Source organism: Polypterus senegalus, chromosome 10 (assembly GCF_016835505.1).
Source record: "Polypterus senegalus isolate Bchr_013 chromosome 10, ASM1683550v1, whole genome shotgun sequence".
NCBI lineage: Eukaryota > Metazoa > Chordata > Cladistia > Polypteriformes > Polypteridae > Polypterus > Polypterus senegalus.
In genome coordinates, this window is record NC_053163.1 from 166,524,258 (window position 1) to 166,545,838 (window position 21,581).

Below are 21,581 nucleotides of genomic sequence, written 5' to 3' on the forward strand. Positions count from 1 at the left end.
CTCATTACTTGGGCTCGAGGGTGTCAGCTGCCACGGGCATCTTTCATTTATGTGGAAGCTTTAATGGCAAAGCCAATATGAAGAACTCTTCACCACGTCTGTCCATTTTCTAACTTTGCTATCCAAATGGGATGGATGGGATACCAGACTGCCACTCTCACCCATTCTGTAAAACAACCAACATTGATCCTTGATCCTATTTAAGGTCACGAGGGGTCGACTGGGGTAGAATCGCATTAATTACCCTTGTGACCCCCCCACTTCTCACCCTTTCTGTCTGATATATAGCACCTTTCACTGAGTTACCTAATGCTTAGTGAATGGGACCAGTAGAACCAGTCCTTCATGACAGTCAGCCTGCTGTGACAGCTTTAGGCTTCCTTCCAGTCAGACCCTCAATATTTAATGTACCGTATATAGTGCCTTTCACAGTGAGCATCATTGCAAAGGTCATTTCGACCCCGTTGACCTTTATAATGTTTTTTTAATGTCCCCTTTGTTCAGGACACACAACACCAGCACTCCTGGAAAATCTCTGTGAAGCTCTCTGAGCATGGGAAAGGCGCTATATAGTATAATTAAAAGATATTATTATTACTAGCTGTGCTGTCCATTTAAGAAAATCTAAATAATCAACATAGACTTCAGCACTAATCTTTGTGGTGCCCCATTTATTGGAATGTATTTTACAATGCATGTGATAATAAAATACAATGCATTTGTCATTGCAACAGATGGCACATCACAAACATTTATAGTGATAAAATGCATTTCTGCAAATGTTTGTGATGCGTCATCCATTGGAATAACAAATGCAATGCATACATCATAGCTGTTATATGCCATTTGGTATGGGATTCTTAAAAAGTGTTAATATTTTTGACGTGTCATCTGTTGGAATGACAAATGCAATACATATATCTTTGTTTGCAATTTTTTATGGGATTCTTAAAAGCAATGTTAATGTTTGTAATGTGCCATCTGTTGGAATGACAAAGGCAATACGTTTATCATATCCATTATAAGCCACTAGGTATGGCATTTGTAAAAACAATGTTAATATTTGGGATGTGCCATCTGCTGGAATGACAAATGCAATGCATAGGTCTCTGTTATAAGCGATTTGTTATGGGATTCGTAAAAACAGTGTTAATGTTAGTGATGCACCATATGTTGGAATTAGAGACACATAGCAAAAGGACGAACACAGATGCACAGATACTTACCCGTCTATTATAATTATTATCTCAACTCTGTTGCCAGTGAGGCCTCTCATTGCTTATTTGGTGACTTTCTCAACAGCACATCACTAAACCATCAGCCGTTTTCTTTTAGCCTGACCATTTCGTGAGGTCAATTCTTCAGACCCTTCTGCCAGTCTGACTACTCATATAGATCACTGCTGTATTTTTTTTCCCCCTTGCCCAGTGCTGGTGGTGCCAACTTCCCCCAATCCCCACCAAGCATCAGCCTGCTATCTTGCAATATTGTTGGCCCTCCTAGTACCCCACTGCCCCCTAGTGTATATAACACCTTTCCACATGAATGCCATCACAAAGAGCTTATAATTTGGGAATGCTGACACCGTCTCTTTAGCTCAGTGTGGCCAGTGCGCTGTTTTTTATTGCGCCTTTCACAGGCAGCACCGCCACAAAGACTTCTATTAAACAATTTACCTGCAGCTGGCAGCACCAGCCCACCACTGTAATCTGCCCGTTATTTCCCGGCATCCCAGTCAGGCCTCTCTAACTGTTATGGCAGTTAGTTGCATTCTGTGGATATGTTGGCCAGCAAGCCAGTGCTTCTGCCAGTCTTGCCACTCATTACTACCATTCTTTAGCTTATATAGCGCCTTTCACAGGGAGTTCTGTCAAGAAGCACTTTACATTCCTCAGATGTGAAGGTCTGTTGATTTCCAGTTTCCCCGTATTGCTTCTCCTGCCAGTCTTGTCATTCATCACTATGCTCCTTTAGGTGATATAGCGCCTTGTACAAAGCACTTTACTCAGCAGGTAGCCCCATTGGCTGGATGTCTCCGGTTTGCCAGTGTCCTGCTGCTCAGCCCTGCCAGTCTTCGGTGTATACAGCACCTTGCACAGCAGCAATCAGCATGATGCATTGTCCTAAGACCTTTGCCCATAACACAGGACTTTCAGTTCTCCTCCATCCTCATCCACCCTCAGTTTTAAACTGACAGCACAATCTCGAGGCACATTACAAAGGAGTTAGTTACATCCCTTGGGCCAATTAAATGTTATATAGTGCCTTTCATGTTGAGCACTGTCAAAAAAGTCATATTAAGTAGCGTCAACCCTCACACCAGTCCGAGGTAAAGCCACAACGTAACTGGTGTGAGCTCAGCTGCTAGTCAGACCCCAGTCGCTGATCAGTCTTTTGATTACATTGCACCTTTCACAATGATCTGTGAACTACCCACCGAAATATCGATTATATAGTGCCTTTCATGTCCATATATCTAGCAATCTGTTATATAGTGGCTTATATGGTGAGCACTATAGGTAGTCCCATTATTGGACTGAATGGCCAGTCAGCCTCCACCCTGCTAATATCAGCCCTCCAGAAAGTCTTGGCACTTCTCAACACCATTTTTGAGTTTATATAGCGCCCTTCATGGGGAGTTTACTCAGCAGTTAGCTACTTTTCTCGGATACAATGGGCAGCCCCCCTCCTCTCTGCCAGTCTTGTCACTCATCACCATCAGCCTTCAGCTTATATAGCTCCTTTCACAATGGTTGGTATCAGAAAGCTCTGTGTTTTGCTGGATTGTCCAATTAAGCGTCCGCTCTCGTCTAGTAGACCTGGCTGCTTTTTATCTTGGTGGGCTTTCATTTCTTCTCTGCTCCTGCCACACAGCCAAGCTGAGGTGCCAAAGAGAGCAGGGCAGGAGTCTCCTTAATCCCTTCCTGGATCTGCCCGATGTGCTGCCTCACTCCCCCGCTTCATGGGAGCCCCCGCCCCATGGAGAGCCAGCGAGGCAGACGGCCGTGCCGGCCGGCCGAATCCACATTCCTGGGCAGCTGCAGCCGGCGTTTAGCTTCCTCTCCAAATGGAGTGTAAAGTTTCCCGGCTCCTCCCTCCGTGCCTCTCGCCAGCCCGCCAGCCTCTCCTCTCTTCTCACAACACTGCGCTCCCGCCTCATTTCCTCTCGGGTCTGTTTCCAGAGTAACGGCGAGGGGTTCACACATGTGGATCACCTTTTATAGTCAGCTGCTGCAGCGGCGGTGTGCGGGAGAGGGGCTGGCGGGCCAGACGCAGACACAGCACGCTTGGTCTCCAGCCCAGGTATGCGTCTGTCCGCACCAGGCAGCTGCTTGGGCCAGGCGGAGCAGGATAGACTGCAGGGAAGCGCGTGTACCGTTGCACCCCGAGGAGCCGCCAGCAGGCCATCTCACGAGGTGGGTTCCCAAAAAAAAAAACAAAACAAAACAAAACAAAACGAAGGACCCTCTGTTTCAGTGTGCTGTGACGAATCCTCAAGTCCGTGAGTACTCGTCCCGTTTTGTGTCACCTCTTCTTACTTTCGGTTCTTGTCCTCAGTGTTCCTTTACTGTTCTTGAGTGATCTCACTTATCCCAGAATTCCTGTTGGAACTTCTTAAGTTATCCGTGTTGCGGCCGTTCGCTTCTACGCATGTCCTCATATGTCCGTGCGCATTTGTTTGATGCCGTTATGTATTCCAGCCTGAGCCTTTTGGACTTTGTGGTCAGTCTCGCGCCTTCTAAGAGTCAACTCTGAGTGGATTCTTGGGTGTCTTTTCTTTTCCATCTGTTTGCCGTCATTAAACCAACGTAATGCGTTACAGGGCAGTACAGGGGCAAAGTCTGCGCAAGGTGGGAGATACACCTGGAGACGATGCCACTTGAGGCACATACATGCAACCCTACACTTACTTAAGGCCAATTTGGATTAGGCAAATGTCCTAACCCGTGTGTCAGCCTACCTGGCACAGTGACAGGGCAAAACCAGGAAGCTGGGTTTTGTGAAGAAGTGGCACTAAATACTACACCACTGTGCCACCCCAAACAAAGACCTGCTGTATATACACGTGTCTGTTCTTGTGTAATCCTGTTTGGTCCGGGCTTCTCGATCTTCCAAAGTATTCCTCAGCATCCCTGACGACTCATAATAATAATAATAATAATAATAATAATTTACATTTATATAGCGCTTTTCTCACTACACGAAGCACTCTGCACACAGAGACGACCTGGGAAGCCAACCCACAGTCTCTATACTGCAAAGCAGCAGCGCAACCACTGCGCCACCTGTATAGATGTCTACACGTCTCATTCGGTGTCCCTTTGTGTCCCAGCAAATGCTTTCCTATGCTGGATCATCCCCACACTGAGCCTCGTGCCACCTCGATACTTTAAACACTCCGGTGTTTACAGAACGCGAGTCCCGTCTCCGGGTGTCCCTTTGCGTTTCCGTACCACAGCTTATTTCTGCACGTGTGCACAGATGTGACCCACCGGCCCACCCCACTGCACTTTCGTCACATGTCCCCGTGCGTCCCGTCTGATTCTTGCACGTCCCATTCCTGTTTGCCGTGTCCCTTCTTTTCCCTGCCCGGCTGCTCGTCACAGTGCATCCCTGTAGGTCCCTTTGCTTTTTACCAAGTGCCTCCAAGAAAATCGATCTGCATTTTGCGTGCCAGCACCCCTTCTGGGCGCCCTGTCCCCAGTTATCCCTGCATGACTTCATTGTCACCAAAATATTTTCCATACCTTGGTGTCAGTTTTTTTTTAATCGTTTTCGATAAAGTACTGTCTATCTAAATATCTATAATATAGTGCCTTTTATCTATCTATCTATTATATAGTGTCTTTCACATCTATCTATCTATCTATCATATAATGCCTTTCAAATCTATCTATTGATCCATATATCTTATATGGTGTCATTTATATCTAGCTCTAGCTATCTTTTATAACATGTCTTTGATATCCATCTATCAGTCTAATATATAGTGCCTTTCACATCCATCTATTATATGGTGCCTTCATATCTATATTTTTCTTTTCATAGCTGTGTATTTCTCATATTGCTCCTTTCATATCTGTTTGTTTAGCCCCCTACTGATCCATGTATCTATTACCTAGTGCTTTTCATATACAGTATACTGTATGTATCAGTCTTTCATGTAGTGCCTTTCATATTCATCTGTCTGTCCATCTTTTGATCCATCCCTCTATTGTACTTTTCATCCCTATCTATTTATCCGTCTGTCTATTATATAGTGCCTTTTAAATCCATATTTTGCTTTATGTATCTGTTATATGGTCCCCTTCATATCTATCTGTATCTTTCTATTATGTCTTTCATATCCATCTATTATTCGGTCTCAAAGAGTGCCTCTCACGTCTCTCTATTATATAGTGCCTTTCATGTCTCTCTCTCTATGTCTGCCATTGCTCTTTTGCGCCCATATTCACAAATGCACCCCATCACACGTCTCTCTTCTCTCATCCTCTGTGCCCCCATTACATTCTTAAGCCCCCCCACCACACGCCTGTGTTTTCCTAAACAATCCCTGTCATTCTGTCTTTGTCATTCCCATTATCTTTGTCTTCCCTTTCCTGTCCCTTATCTGTTGTGCTCGGTTGCTTGTTTTTATACAGATGTCCCAGTGTGCCCTTTGAAATTCTTGGATGCCCCCCATGTCTCTTTCCTTTCTCATCTCCCTGCTCGTTCTTTTGTGTGCCACCCACCTGTCACAGTGACCCTCATTTTCTCCTGAATAAGAAGGTGTCATGTGCTCGGAATGCCAGGTGGGCTTCACTCTCCTCCTGTGCTTGTTACTTTTTCCAGGTGGGATTGGACAGAAGACCTCCCCTCCCCCACCTGCCTTTCCATTTGTCACGTTGCTGCTGACCTTTACACCTGAGCTCATTAAAGTGCCTAGCTGGACAGGCCACTACTAGCAGTGGCACGCACGAGGTGACAGTTCATGGGAATGTTGCAGTGACCACCTAAAACAAGACATCCTGAACATTGCAGAATGCTGGGGGTGTCCTTATGGGGTGGTGGTGGTCTTTACTTATTTTTGGGGTCTAGTTAATGTGAAAGTGGAGAACTTACGGTCACAGCTGCTTCTGTAAGGGAATGCAAAAACTGCTCAAGAACGCCCCCTGTGGTGATGGCGATTTTTGTAATTTTGTAGGAATTGCTTTGTTGAGGTCTTATCCAGACTGATGGTATGGGCAGTATGGGCTGACCTGTGAAGAGTTAGCTGCCCACCAGCACCCCCTAGTGTTGATGGCAGCCTGAAAGATTCAGGGGACCTTTGACTTGAGAGCACAAGCAGAGTGTATATTCAGCTGCGCACTGGCACCCCCTAGTGTTCAGAACATTCTTCATGGTATAGGGCACTGTCTACTAACCTTTGTTATGCCACGGCCAAGTCTTTCACAATCCAGTGAGTTTAGGACCCACCGGGAATCGTTTCCCTCTTCATGGCAGTCGTCTGAGTTGGGGAGTGGCTGTTTGGATGGCCCCCCTCAGTGACTAAACTTCAATTGTCAAAAAGGGGGAGAGTCTTGCGTGATCACCACATCATCCTAAGATTTGATTAATCAAGCACGATCGTCAATGCTTTTCCTCCTTGGTGAATCGAGCATTATCATCAGATTGGGGGTTAGGGTGGTCTCCTGAATCTGCTGCGATCCACCTGCAATGCAGCCACTGTCAGTTGAGCGAAATCACTGGGTCTGGTTGTTATTTTGTCTGGGGTCAGCTACGTCCCAACTTTTGGGAAATTTCAATTTAGGGGAAACACCAGACATAAGGTGAGCACAACCTGAGAGTATGGAGTGCATGGGCTGACCTGTGGATGTCCTGCCACACAATGGCGCCACCTAATGTTGATGATGTTATGCAAAACCAGGGGACTGTAGGCGTTTTCTTCAGGCCCTTTGCAGCTTAGGGGACCACAGACAAGGCATCAGTGGAGGCTACACTATGGCACCCCTTAGCAAGCTTACAATGCTGTGCCTGATTTATCAGCACAGTCCTCTGAGAAAATGGAGAGCACAGCGCAGGCTGACCTGCAGACTTTCAGCTGCACTCTGGTGCCTCCTAATGTTGAAAATCTCATGCATGATTCGGGAGACCTTAACTCAAAGTTTGAGGTTTGGCAGATCAACTCTGTGACCACGGCATGACACGTGGCATGTTGATTAGCAGACATAAGCAACAGTTTCACTGGATCCAATGAGCCTATGAGAGTATGGAGAGCACAGGCCCACCTGTGCATACTTACTTAAGGACTGCTGCCCCCTAGTGGTCACTTGTACATACTTAGTTAAAGACTGCTGCCCCCTAGTGGTCATTTGTACATACTTACTTAAGGACTGCTGCCCCCTAGTGGTCATTTGTACATACTTACTTAAGGACTGCTGCCCCCTAGTGGTCATTTGTACATACTTACTTAAGGACTGCTGCCCCTAGTGGTCATTTGTACATGCTTAGTTAAAGACTGCTGCCCCCTAGTGGTCATTTGTACATACTTACTTAAGGACAGCTGCCCCCTAGTGGTCACTTGTACATACTTAGTTAAAGACTGCTGTCCCCTAGTGGTCATTTGTACATACTTACTTAAGGACAGCTGCCCCCTAGTGGTCACTTGTACGTACTTAGTTAAAGACTGCTGCCCCCTAGTGGTCACTTGTACATGCTTAGTTAAAGACTGCTGCCCCCTAGTGGTCACTTGTACATACTTACTTAAGGACAGCTGCCCCCTAGTGGTCACTTGTACATACTTAGTTAAAGACTGCTGCCCCCTAGTGGTCATTTAATAAATGGAGTGGTGTGATTAGTTGGCTTTTGAGAAAAAGGCCCAGATATGTGATGTCACCCCACCACCTTCTGTTTTCTCTTTCAGGTACATTCTGTCTGGACCTCCAAATTAAATGGAGGGCCTCGTCTTACCGGAAAGTGTCTACTCCTCCAATGGGATGTACAAGCCAGGGCCGAGAAAAAAACGAGAGATGGACATCAGGGTGACTTTGGCCGAGTGTTCCCAGCTGGTGCCATCGCCCCCTGAAGGGTCTGCTGTGCTAGCGCTACAGTCCAAAGTCAAAGCACTATCAGAGAAGCGATCGGGATCCTCCCAGGTGCTCCACAAGAAGCACCACACCAAGGACAGGAAAACGGAGGGCTGTCCGGCCCCAAGCAAGCAGCTAAGCAGTGATGAGGAGGTGGACCCTGAGCTGCAGGTCCACACCTATCTAACTGATAAAGTTCTCAAGTGCCGTAAGGAGAGGGGCCTGGGTGAGGGCGCCAGCCTGGAGAACTTGCACATCAGCAATGGCGGTGGCCCCTTAGAGGAGTGGACTCCACCCAGGGGCTTCTGGAAAGCCACCAGGAATGAAACCCGTGAAACTGACTTGGAACCTTGGCCCGTGGGCAAGGGGTACCTGGGGCGAGCCGAGAGCTGGGAGAGCCTGGGCAGCGCCTCGAGTGTGCCATCCTTGTCGGAGCGGGTGGAGATGAACCGCGGAGTCCTGCGGCAAATATTGAGCCGGCCGCCATGCAGACCGGAGGAACGGCAAGAACCTCGGCAGGCAATTCCTGAATTCCTGGACCGCAGTGGAAAAGGTAAAGGGTGCCAAAGTGGCCACAGGAATGTATGTGTGAGCAGGAGCGCCTCTCACTTCTCAAAACATCACACAGACTGAATTAGTGGGCTAGAAAACCCACAGGGAGAGTACTTTTAAAGACACAAGACCCCCTCCACAAAGTGTCTCGTTGCTGCTCTACAAGGCTTGGACCTTGCAGTCTTGGTCACTGGCTGACCACTTCAGCTGCCCTTCACAACTCTGCACACCCTCCAGGGCTATCTTACCACCATCACAGACCCCTGGGCAAAGTAGTGCATCGGGGCCCCTATTTTGGTAGCAAAACAGAAACATATGATAGGCATCAGAAACACTGTGGGACCCTATACTCCTTGGCAGTGCCCACTGTGCCCATATGTTAAGACGGCCCTGACACTCCCCTTTCTTTACTTCCAAAAAAAAATATCCGACCCTATTACCCCCCCTTGCCTAACTAGCACCCCCTACAGGATGCACACTTTCTTAACATAGGTACATGTATCTTTATTACCATATTTATTCATTTTCCTGTTTATTCTATTAAAAGCACGTTGAGCTCCATGTTTATTCATGAAAGGCGCTATATAAATAAAAGCATTATTGTTATTACAGGCCAACACTTTCAATCTCACCTAAAGACAGGACTTCACAGGTTATACAGTCTGGCATCCAAGCGCTGTCATGAAAGGCGCTATATACACCAATAGCTAAGGATGTAATTAAAGACATGGGATGGCAGAGTTTCAAGTGGCCTGTTTCAAACCTTTGTTTTCTTTCAGGTGACAGCGACTGGGATTCTGGCATTTCGCTTCAAGATTGTGACCACAGACCCAGGTACTTGGCTCCCTTCTCCCCCCGTGCCCCCCACCCCCAATATGTGTCCACTGTGAATTAGGGCCAATATGTGAATAAGTAATTGCAGCTCTGGGCCCTTTTAGTGGAGTAGGACATTAGACTTAGCACTTATTGAGGCATGAGGTGGCATGGATGGGCAGGCTGTCCTTATAAAGCTACTAGTGGCTTGAGTGGCACAAGACCCATTGACATTCCCAGTAGGATGTGACCACTCAATACACTGGACAGATTAATTGATGCCAGAGTTGCTGGATCCAGTCTTCTTGCCACAATGCCAGCTTGACCATCCAGTGCCACACCTCATGGGGGGCTTCAGGCCTATTAGCATGGGCACCTTCTTTTTTATTTATTAATTTTTTTTAACTAACATAATAAATGTTACAATGGTGGGATTCACAACCTGAAGCGCAAAGGAACTACAGTACATAAATAAATTGTATTAATTTCATTACTGGTTTAAAACTGAAGTGGTGCCCCCAAGAGGTTGCCATCTCTACTGCCCTGAAAGATTTGATTAATTAAGTGCCCCGGCTAATCGAGTCAAGTAGGAGTTTCAATAAAGGACAGTGGCTTTGGTCCAAATTCGTCCTACTTCTTAAATGTTTAGCTGAAGGCATGCCCGTTTGTTGCCCTCCTTTTGCCAGGGAGATAGGAGGAAGTGACTACAGATAAAGATGGAGCCAACGGGGTGTTACACGCATGACTTCCCGGGTTGTCCTCAGCGCCTGTGCGTGCTGGACATCTCCTAATGGTGCCGTGTGGGGGGTGCTAGATTGGTGCCGCCTGTCCCTAATCGCTAATCTCCGTCTGCCACTCTAATTCCCCTGCTGTGTGTGTGTGTGTGTGTGTCTCTCTCTGCTGCAGGGCCTTTCTTATGACTGAAGAGCTGCCACTGAGCCCCCGGCACGAGCAGGCAAAGCGGCTACTGGAGAGAGCCCGAATGAAGGCCCGCGCCCACCCACTCAGGGCTGACCACAGCATCCTACCCTTCAGGAGGCCCAGCCCGTAAGTGGAACCTCTCACATCTCCGGTTTGACGTTTTCAGCAAGGTAGCTTGGGGGTTCTTTTGTCACATGGGGTGTAGTGAGCAGTGCAGTCTAGAAAAGTGGAGGGTGCCCCCACCAGGTTAGCTGAAAAAACTGTAGCCAGTAAATGCAGTCAGGTCCCTGGGGTTGGCCTGGGATGCTAAGGTACTCAGCCTCAATGAGCTCGTGGGCCAGCTGAAACTACAACTCCCAGAGTTCCTCTGCAAGGTCACATGTCAACTGCTAGGGCCTAAGTTCTGAGCAGAGATGCAGGCGATCTGAACATAAGGTGAGCTCCTGTAGGGGAAAGGGTGGACAAAGAGGTCAGCTTCATGTTCGGACTCTGGACAGTAAAGGAGAAATGGGAAGATGATAATCAGGTGAGAAGACTGCAGACTTGCAGATGGTGCAAGGAGTTAAGTGCAAGGACCAGGCTGGAAAAAAAAGTCCAAGGCCATGTACAATGGGCAGCTGGGTGAGGACTTGTGATGGTCAGCATGTGTGCGCATGAAGACTGAGAGGATTTGGACGAGAACAGGGTGTCAGGTTTGGAGATGAGGGACGAATTCCTAGAGGATTTTATTCCATGGATGATACTAGAGGGTGATCAATAACAGAGGAATAGAACCCCCGACCTGATAGACACCAGCAGGATGGGCCCCCATTGGCCCCTAGTTCTATCTGCAAGGCCTCGCTGCAGGGCTCTCTGAGCCATATAATACAGGGCTGGCCTCAAGACTATAGGGGCACCTCGGGCCAGTGGGGGAGCTCAACATGGACAACCCCAAAGGTTCCATGGGACCTGGAAGTGACTCAAGGCTGGAGGAGGGACTTGAAAGCTCCTTGAGTTCCTAGGAATCAGCCGAAGCAGTAACGGCCAGGAAGGAGTGGGAGAGTGGACAAGGGTCCATAGCAGGGTCTAGGGTGACCCAGAGGCTCTTTTAATTTATTTTTATCTCTAAAGTGTCCCCTACAGGAAACAGCATGTGGGACTGAAAGTAAGATAAGTGGGAACGAGGAGACCCTCAGTATGTAAGCAGTAAGATGAGGTGGCTATGGAAACATTAGCAGGAAGGTGCAAACAAGAACAATATGGAGCTTCTCAGGATCAGTGACCACAGGGGGAGGGGGGGTCCAGAGCTCCAAAGCAGGTGTGTGATCTTGTGGCCTCACTGACCGAGGTGGGACAGTGTAAGCAGGCTGAGGAGACTCTGGAGCTTCTATGGATGTTGTAACTGACCACTGACGGTCCACAGGGAGTGGACATGCGGGACATGAAGATCTGCACAGTGTACAAGGTGGACAGGCTTTAGTCAAATAGAATGCAGGGCTTCTCGGGATAAGTGACCACACTGAGGAGGGTCAATAGCTCCAAAGACGCGAGACCCCCTCCTCATAATGTGCTATTTCGGCTACAGATATTGTCATTGACCACGGGAGGTAAAGTGCGAGAGGTCAGTGGAGTGCAGCGAGTGAACAGGTGAGCAGAGTCTAACACGAATATCCAAAGTGACCACCGAGGACTGGGTTTGAGTGTAAAGTGCCAGTGCACTTTAGAACATGAAGATCTGCACAGTGTGCAAAGTGGACTTTAGGGAAGTAGAATCTTGGGCTACTCGGGATACGTGACCACACAGGGGATTGGCCAATAGTTGTGTGTGAGCAGGAAGTGCAGGGAGTGAGCAGGTGGGACAGTGCGACCAAGCAAGGTGGACAGGAAGGGTCAAGCAGGCTCAAGAGCCTCTGTGGATGTCATTATTGACCACAGAATGCCAGGTGTAAGAGGTCAGTTGAGTGCTCAGGCCATGGAAATCGGCACAATTTGGACGGGCAAGGTGGACAAATGAGCAGATCAGACAGGGATAGTCGAGTGACCAAAGAAAACTGGGTGTGAGAGGTCAGCTGAGTGGACATGTGGAACAGGAAGATCTGCACAGTGTGCAAGGTGGACAGGGATGGTCAGTTAGGCTTAGGAGCATTTATTAAAGTTGATGGTGGTCACAGAGAGTCAAATGTGAGAGGTCAGCTGAGTGCAGGACACGAGAAGGTGGGCCGCAAGTGCTGATGATTGCTTGTGATGATGCAAGATGAAGAGGTGGCCATAGAGGACAGGTAATGTGATATGGGAATTGATAACTTCGAAGGGTGTGAGGAGGCAGGACCAGAAGAGGCCAGGAGATGAGGACACAGGTTTGTGAGCAGGGAGGAGTGGACAGTTGGCAGAGTAGGTAGCTGTAAACTGGGCAAGAGGGTGGCGCCCAGCAGGACAGCGAGCCCCCATGAACAAGTGGTCATACAGAGAAAGGCAAGGGTGTGAATGGCCAAGACGGTTGTCTCTGTGATGTACAGTAGAGGTGGGGCTGAAGACAGGAGGCGGAGCTCAAGGCAGGCCATCGACATATTAGAGAGTGGCTGGTCAGCAGGCTAAACTGACTGCCCGCCCCTTTAACCCCTTCACTACTTTCCTCACCTTTTTTTTCAGGGACTCTAACAGCAGAGGGGGCGTCCAGGCCAGGAGAGGCCCTTCTGCCAAGGAGTTTCAATCATCTGGGTGTGGCAACCTCAGCGATTCGTCCAGTGGAGACTCAAGCGGTGGTCCAAAACGGCGGCAGGGGCAGTCACCCACCAGAGTGCGCTTTGAGGACGAGTCGGAGCAGGAGGCTGAAGTGCGGTACCTGGAGAGACGACGAGTCGGGGGCAGAGGCCACGGCCTACTGGTGTCAAAGCCCGATGTCTCCTTGTACACCAGTGGGGGGTCCACTAGGAGTGGCAAAGTGGACCTAAGCAGGAACCAGGAGTGCGCCCCCTTGTGGAACAAGAGGAACAGCAGGAGAGCTCAGGAGGGGTGTGAGAGGAGACAGAGCCCGGGCACTCCGGTCTCTACCATTAGTGATGGAAATCCAAAGTGCAATACTAGTGATGTGCCAGCTGGCGAAATGCAGCAGGGTTCCATTCCAGCCTGCCAGGCTCCAGAAGGCTCCCACCTCAGGGTGATACCATGTTGGGTGCCTCCATCGCAGCACAAGGTGAGAACGGATTACATTAAGGAGTCCTACATTGGCGAAGTGACCATCGTGGATGACGTGACAGCAGTCGGCCAGCAGCTTCTTCATGGTAATGAAGCAGCACCCAAGTGTGCCACCCCCAGCCTTGGCACAGTGACTACTAGACATGAACAGACTCCTGGCCACAGCAACTCTTGTTTACATACAGACAATGAGCATAAGGCAAGGCCCAGGCCTAATGGGGCAGAAGGAGACAGTTACCAGTCTCTTGCCACAAAGCTGCCAACCACCCCTGGTGGAAATCACCCACTGGTGCCGAGTGCCAACAAGCAAAATGGAGACGCTTCTCCTGAATTTGTGGAGTCACGTGTTCAAGTCTCTGACATCATTCCAAAAGTCAAAAAGTCCTCCTTGAAATCTGGCACCAGATGCCACCCAAGCAGGCAGCGTGTGGTGCAGGTCCTACCATCTCTCCAGTACCGCCTGATCCACCTGGACGCTGAGGACAGTGAGCCCACCTCATCCTGCTCAGAAGAGAACTTTCATGAGTTGACTTTGTCCACCAACAACTGCAACAACAGCCATCTGGATGCCAGGCATGCCCTGGAAACTGGCACAGGTAAGCTGGATTTCATTTTATGCCAGTTTTTACTTGCTTTTGGGTTACATGGCATGTAAAGGTCATACAGTGCCCCCATAGTACAAACAGGTGGTTGGCAAATGCTGACACTTGGGCACACATCATCAGTGTCTAGGGTATCAACATCTAAGTCGGTAAGGTGGCACCCTGGCATTGTTAGTCCATAAATGCATTTGTTCAGCGGTGCAGAGCCAACATCTCTGCATCCACAAATGGGGTTGCAGGAGCCTGGGTGGCATCTTGGCAGCTGTCCTTTGTGCCTAGATGGCATGTCAGCAGTGGTGGGTAGACATAGTGCCAGCTACTCACCAGGCTGTTGTCTCTAGGCTCACAGACCTGGTATTGACCTAAGATATGCCCATGGTCCAGAGACAGGTCTACACTGCCTGAGAACACAATCCACCTTTTTCCTAAGAGATATCTGCCATCTTTGCATTACGAGGGCACATCTGTAATGTGTTTATCCTGCCAGGTTGCCAGGGTCGGCCTTGATTGTTTAGCTCCGACTGAGCGCTGATTCAATTTGACCGACGTGTCCGGAGGGAAATCAAGTTTTCTGTAAACAGCGTTTCGGCCCGTCAGCTCAACTATTAATTGCAAATTCCCGATGCTCATCAGGCTGGCATCGCTAAAGCCCAATGTACGTCACTTAGGACTAAGGCAGTGCTGATGTATTGTGAAAGCAAAGTCCCTGTGTGCCAAGCGCGCCCCCCCTAGTGGTGCATATGACCTTAAAGAATTGTCACACCGTAGGGACTGGCACTGGCGGTCAAGCCCTCCTGGTTTGTTAACCCACAGCTCTCCCTTCTGGGTTGCCCTGTACTATTCTGGTCTTTTATAGCGCCCTGACAGTGGCGGACCCCCATCCTGCTCAAATAGTAAATTCTTTTTTACTTTTCTCTTTTCTCCCCTAGCAGGTCAAAGTCCATTCATTGAGAGAGATGACGCCAATGAGCATTCAGAGCCCACGTCTGCTCAGTGGAAACCCAGAACCCCAGCAGACATCTCACAGTAAGTGTGCGGACAGGCAACGTGGCACCACTCAGCTTGTACTGTATATAGCGCCTTTCACAGCAATTACTTTCAGAGGGCTTGGAGAATACAAACCAAAATAAGGTGGGCTTGGCCACTACTGTAAAGCGTGAGGGTCAATCTGTAGCATGAACTGGTGCTGACACCTACTGGACAAAGGGTGAAATGCAGGTTAAGCAACTCAAGTTAGAACCTTTTTAATTTTGGAAAAACAGACTAACAGGCCACAATACAATGAAAGTGTTCTGATTGGCTATTGTAGGTGATTGGCTATTATTGGAAAAGAGGGTGAGCTCACCGAGTGGTTGTTCTGAACCTGTAGCCCACTGATTTGCTGTTGCATTCCTGGCTCTTATAGGCGTCCGAGTGCCAGCGAGAGAACGGACACCAAGTCGAGGTCAGTGCTGAAGAAGCTTCTTAGCGCCATCGGGCACAGCTCGACCAGGAGGCCACGGAGGGGACGTTCCAACAGCCTGAGCCATATGGATGCTCCTGTGAGCTCCGAAGGAAAGGTGAAGAAGACTCCATCACTGCAGTCACTCCAACTGGTGAGTTCTTCTAATGGGGGGCAGCACTGAGACTCTGTGTGGCTCGGTTTGTCCACTAGCTGGGGGTCTGGAAGACTTTACCCACCTGCTTTTGGATGATTCTGGTATCTCGGCACCCTGAATTCTAAAGACGGGGCTGCCAACATCCAAGTGGGAAGGGCACACAGAGAGAGCTGCCCAGTGAGAAGGCGGCCTGTCCATCCAGGGGGTACACTTACTCTCAGGTGGGGTATACGTTGAGGACACCTTTGCCCCGAGGTGTCACACACATTCATTCACATCCATCACCTACCCAACCTGCTGTCCAATCACAGCTCTGGAAAGGAGGAGGAAACAAAATGGTACGGTACACAGGGAGAACATGGAAACCTCACAGCAGACCTGAAATTTGAACCCAGTGATCTGGATATGTGAGACAGTTGCTCTCACTGCTGTGCCACCTGCCATGCCCATTCCGATAAAGCATAAGACTAGAAGAGCATGGGCACCATGAGCGAGGGGGTAAGGGTTGTTAGGGTGACTCCCAGAGCTTCCCCACATTTCCCAGCATTGTATTTCAATGTAGCTTTAATTATGGGGACTCCAGCATGGAATTACAAGACAGGAACATCTCCCCTTTAGGGAAGGCACTCGTCACCATGTCTAACTGCTGATGTGCTACACCTCGTTGTGGGGGTCCAGCTTGTTGTTCCGATCCAACTCATTGTTCCAAGGCAGGCAGTGTACCATAGTGATTAATGTGGTTTTGGACTTTAAACCCTGAGGTGTTGAGCTGAAATCCCACTACTGACACTGTAGGACCCTGAGCAAGTCACTTCACCTACCTGTGCTCCAACTGTAGGAGAAAACAAGTGTAACCATTTGTATCTCAAATGATGTGAACTGCATTGGATAAGGGCATCAGCCACAAATAATAATAATAATAATAATTTGGGTAGTCCCGGCATCCCCAGGTTTTGCTTTTTTCCTCCTATACCTGCCTGAGGTGCTGGCGCCACAAAAGTGCACAGGAGCTACCAGCTGGCCAGTCTATCTATTATATTGTGCCTTTCACATCTATCTATCTACTATTATATAGTGTCTTCATCTATCTATCCACTATTATATAGTGTCTTTCACAAATCTCTTGTCTATCTATTATATAGTGCCTTTCATCTATCTATCTATTATATACTGTCTTTCCTATTAACCCATTTATTATGTAGTGTCTTATATATTTGTCTCTTTCTATTATATAGTGCCATTTCTAACCATCAAGCTACATATTATACAGAGTGCCTCATATTATCTATCTGTAGATTATACCTGTCCATCTATTATATAGGGTCTTTCACATATACCTATCTATCATTTATATAGTGCCTTTCCTATCATATATATATAATTATACAGAGCCTTTCCTATCCATCTACTTACTGATTATATAGGTCCTCTCACATCTATCTATAATGAAATACAAGTAGTTCTCTTTATTTTATAGTGTCTTTTCTATCCAGCTATTTCTGTATTTTATAGCGCCTTTCCTTATTATATATTATACAGTGCTTTCTTTCCCTGTCATCTATTATTCAGTGCCTTTCCCATCATCTACCTATCTATGTATATAGTACCTTTCATTCTATTATATAGTGACTTTCCCGGCTATTCCTTATCAAAACTCAGCTTTCCCCCTGTTGCCCACTAGGCGTCGCCCTTCTCACAGCTAAAGAAGTCTCCATCCAGCCAGAGCCTTCTATCTGCCAAAAGCAAACCTGACCGTTCCAGAGCCTACCAGCTGGGGGAAACAGAGAGCTGCACTTCAGCATACAGGTAAGTCACACAGAACAAAAAATAAATAAATAAATAAATAAAAATGCTGCCATATATCTGCATTCAGGTGAAAGACTCCCATTCATTCGCCCCAAAAAGGCAGCACATTAGTGCTTGTCAGACCCCTGGATTATACACAAAGACCTTCGTTCCTCATCTCATGAGCCTACAGCTGGACACCTAAAGGCAGAACTAGAGCTCATAAACCACCCCCCCGCTTCCCGTCTCATTCTGTCCGCTCTCCGTCTTAACCACACAATGCAACTTCCTCACTGAGGTGGAATTCCCCAGCTGCTGCCCGCCTGAGGCCCTCAAAGGCAGGTGGGTGGCATCCGCTCATGTGACTTCCTCCACAGATCTGCCGGTAGAGACCATGGAGGCCTGCCAAGCAACCTCAGCCACATCTTGGGCTCACTCTTTCTCTTTCTGTCTTGCGTGAGCTCCACTTCCAAAGCTGTGAACCTCTGGTTTTGATTATGTGGCCTTGGGGGCGGAGAAAAGTGTGGTTTGAAGACACAGTGGCACGGCTGCCATGGCAACAAGCAGCTACTAAGGCCTGACTCCCCCCAGCAGGTGTCAACGCGGAGGCTGTCTTGTGACAAAAGGAGCAGGCAGGTTGCCTGGGGGAGTGGGTGGGAATGCTGATTGGGAGGCCAAAAGAGGCACAGGGGGAGGGGAGGTGTCCGGCCTTGGACTGACCACCCCCAGCACACCCCACCCACCCCAAAACCAGTTTGTCTACTCCACCCCCACTTGGCTTGTCTGCCTGCTGGACCGTCTTTGTCTACTGGGTAGCCCCCACCCGCCACATGTCAGTGGCCTTTGGATACCCTTGCAGCTTACCCATCTGTTTCAGCTGGACAGGCGCCCCTCCTGAACTCGAGCAGCCAGGGCTTGTAAAGGCGCTATATTCAATAACAGCCATGCACAACGTGTGCCCAGTATATGTCGTTGATATGATTGGGGGGGTGGGGGCATTGCAGCTTTACATTATAGACACCCTAGCGGGCAGGCTGTACACAACCCCCCCAACATTCATACTCCTCACAGAGGTGACATTCAATGACAGAGCCAGTCAAGTGAGAGACCCGCCACCTCCAACTGGCTCTGGCTCGTTGCCATTGATGGGGGAGGGAGGAGACTTTGGTGTCCCCATGTCCTTTTCTTATTTATCAATGCACCCTTGGCTTTTCTGAGTACGTGGCCATTGCTAGTACCCCACCCCCATTGAGGAAGTGGCACCTGCTGCATTTCAAAGCTCAGGCAGGATGTGGCTTTCCCCGTTTGCAGAAGTGCTGCCACTCCACGTGGTTGTCACACAGTTCACTTGGCGGGGACAGGGACAGGAAGAGCCAGCTAATGCACTTAACTTGCCGTTTGTGGTCTCTCCGGCAGGGGGCCCCGGCGCTCGCTCAGTGTGGAGGACGTTGGCAGCCCAAGCGCGGTACGCTCCGTGGGACGGGTGGCCCAGGCCTTTCCCGATGGCACGTTTCTTCTGGAGCTCAGCCGCCCTGTCTCGGGCACATTTGGATTTCTCATCTGCCGGGGTGTGGGCAGAACTGATTCAGGTAAGCTGGATAAGCACCACAAAGACCCTTTGCCCGTTTTCTGTAAGGGTATGAGTTCGCCGGTAGCTATTGTGATGTTTGATCATGCCCAGCTGTCTCACTTTAACAAGGTGGGCACCAGCTTCTGGGTATCATCCACCCTGGAGCCCAATTATCAACTGTATAACCCTTGGCACAGATCTACACTTATTAGACATTTAAAGGCTGGTATAGTCTGCCTGCTACTCAGGGACAAAATGCCACCTGCTGATAACCCTGCTTTGTCACTGCCAACCATACACTTCTTTGGTGTTGCTATGGTGGATGTGCCATCTTGTTAGGCTCACTTTTGCATATGGCATGTGGGGGATCAAGGAGCTCCTTTATCCATGAAGAACATCATTAGTGGAGGGCACTGTGCCAACAGCTTTCTCTCGCCCACATGGTTGTCTGTGGATTATAAAGATGCCAAAATGGGCCCTGGCACACTCTTCCCTTTTCTTTCACACAGGGGTCTACGTGGAGGAGATGAGCGACGCTGGCACTCGGAAGCTGTATGCTGGCTTGCTGGGGGTGGGTGATGAAATTCTGGAGGTGAACGGGGAGAAGGTGTCAGGCCTGACCTTAGAGGAGGTCAATACATTGATGCTACAACGTGACATGGCATCCATCAGAGTCCTGCGCCAGCGGTAGCTTCTGCCACGGTCAGTGAGAGGAGACGTGAGATGAGATGCTCACCGGCTTTCAAGAACACACCAGGTGCCAAGCATGGCTATGAACTGACTTGGATTGGCATTGTCCCTGGCGGCGTGAGGGGAGCTCTGCCACACAGATCTGTGTTACAGAGCCGAGCAAGCAAACTGGGAATGTCCTAGAGGGCTATGTGGCCCCACCGCTCTGGCCATGCCATGTTGATTTGAGGGCCTGTAGACGGAGTGCCCCCCTCCCGCTTTCTACACGTGAACCTGCCACCCCTCAGAGGATTCAAGGTGGCAGGCCACCCACTGCTTCTTACGCCAGCGCACTTGATATGCATCCCATGCGAGACACCACACTGGCAAACTTGTGGCAGAGATGTACCAAGGCTACTTGACCACGCTGTCAAAGCGATCCTCAATGCACCCGTGCCAGCTCCAGTTCCAGAAACCCAAAACTGACATCCAGCTGGGCCTTTCGCAGAACCACGATGGAGAAATTTCTCACCAGGGTATATGGTTGAGGTGCTTAGCCTCCCACAATTCAAATGCCAGCACTGGCACAGGTCCCACAATGAAAAAGCGCCGCCATCCAATTAGGTTTGTCTTCCCCCTAAGGTTCCCACCTGGCATTTCCATTCAAACCTCGGCACAAGGTGCAAATGTCTCGAGCTGCATTTGTGACCGAAAACAGATGCCTTAGAAATGCCCAGTGCTCCTCCACGGTGAACTGCGGTATCCCACAGGGAAGTCATCCTATCAAGTGTACCCAGTGATCCCTGGGCACTGTGCTCCATGGCTTGTATTTTTTTAATTTATGTTTGCAAATAAACCTCCTCCACGAAGGAATTCCACCTCCTGTTGCTCATATGGCAGAGTCACAGTGGACAGGGTGCTGCGGGAAGGTGCCACTGCTAGAGGTTACCTGCGTGTCTGTATGCAGAGTCTAGAAGAGCGAGGCCAATCGGAGCCCCGAGGCTGGCGATGAAGTCCACACTGTCAAATTTATTACGGGCACGTTCATGTAATTGCATTATGTGTTAGTGACGATCTCTTTATTGTTTCTTGGCGCTGATGTGGAATGTGGTTTGGTATTTTGTGAAGTTTTTTAGGGCTGGCAGGCTGGCTTGAGTAGCACTTGGAGTTCCATGACATAGTGAGTTAAGATGGTGACACATGCTTCCAAGTGTCCTAAGACTTGGTTATGGTGCTCACTGAAGAATTGTTGTAGATCTTGAAGGGAACTGTCATGTTTAGCAGCTCTACCTTTGAACTGGCTGTGCTACCCATCTAAGACGGGTTGAAGTCGAAGCAATCAGAGTTAACACTTGCAGTGCGCCATACAATGTATATGTCTCTGCTCTGTGTCATTTGGTACGGGATTAATAAAAGCAGTATAAAATGTTTGTGATGACCATCTGTTGGAATGACACATGCAACACATAGTATTACTATAAATGTGATGCACCATCTGTTGGAATGACAAACGCAATACATAGTATTATTAAACGTAATAGACCATCTGTTGGAAAGACAAATGCAATGTATAGTATTACTAAATATGTGATGCACCATCTGTTGGAATGACGCATGCAACACATAGTAGTACTAGACAGGTGATGCACCATCTGTTGGAATGACAAACACAATACATAATAGTACTATAAAGGAGATGCACCATCTATTGGAATGACAAACGCAATACATAGTAGTACTATAAATGTGATGCACCATCTGCTGGAATGACACATGCAACATATATGTCTCTGTTATAAGCCATTTGGTATAATAATAATAATAATAATAA

General features: G+C 48.6%; 1 protein-coding gene across 3 annotated transcripts; it reads left to right on the forward strand.

Annotated features, from left to right (window-relative positions):
- Positions 1-3,050: 3,050 nt before the first annotated feature.
- On the forward strand, positions 3,051-21,180 carry LOC120537992 (uncharacterized protein KIAA1614-like). 3 transcript variants are annotated; one of them, XM_039767321.1, is made up of 10 exons: positions 3,051-3,416; positions 7,904-8,619; positions 9,398-9,452; positions 10,338-10,478; positions 12,981-14,122; positions 15,061-15,154; positions 15,534-15,723; positions 17,408-17,532; positions 18,928-19,100; positions 19,591-21,180. In XM_039767321.1, exons 2-10 carry the CDS (start codon positions 7,932-7,934, stop codon positions 19,770-19,772), a joined length of 2,790 nt encoding a protein of 929 aa, XP_039623255.1. In that variant the 5' UTR covers positions 3,051-3,416; positions 7,904-7,931; the 3' UTR covers positions 19,773-21,180. The 3 variants fall into 3 exon arrangements, with proteins under 3 accessions (XP_039623255.1, XP_039623253.1, XP_039623254.1); XM_039767319.1 differs by having other exon boundaries at positions 3,056-3,416; positions 15,058-15,154; XM_039767320.1 differs by lacking the exon at positions 3,051-3,416 and adding an exon at positions 3,418-3,502 and having other exon boundaries at positions 15,058-15,154.
- The last annotated feature ends 401 nt before the right edge of the window (positions 21,181-21,581 follow it).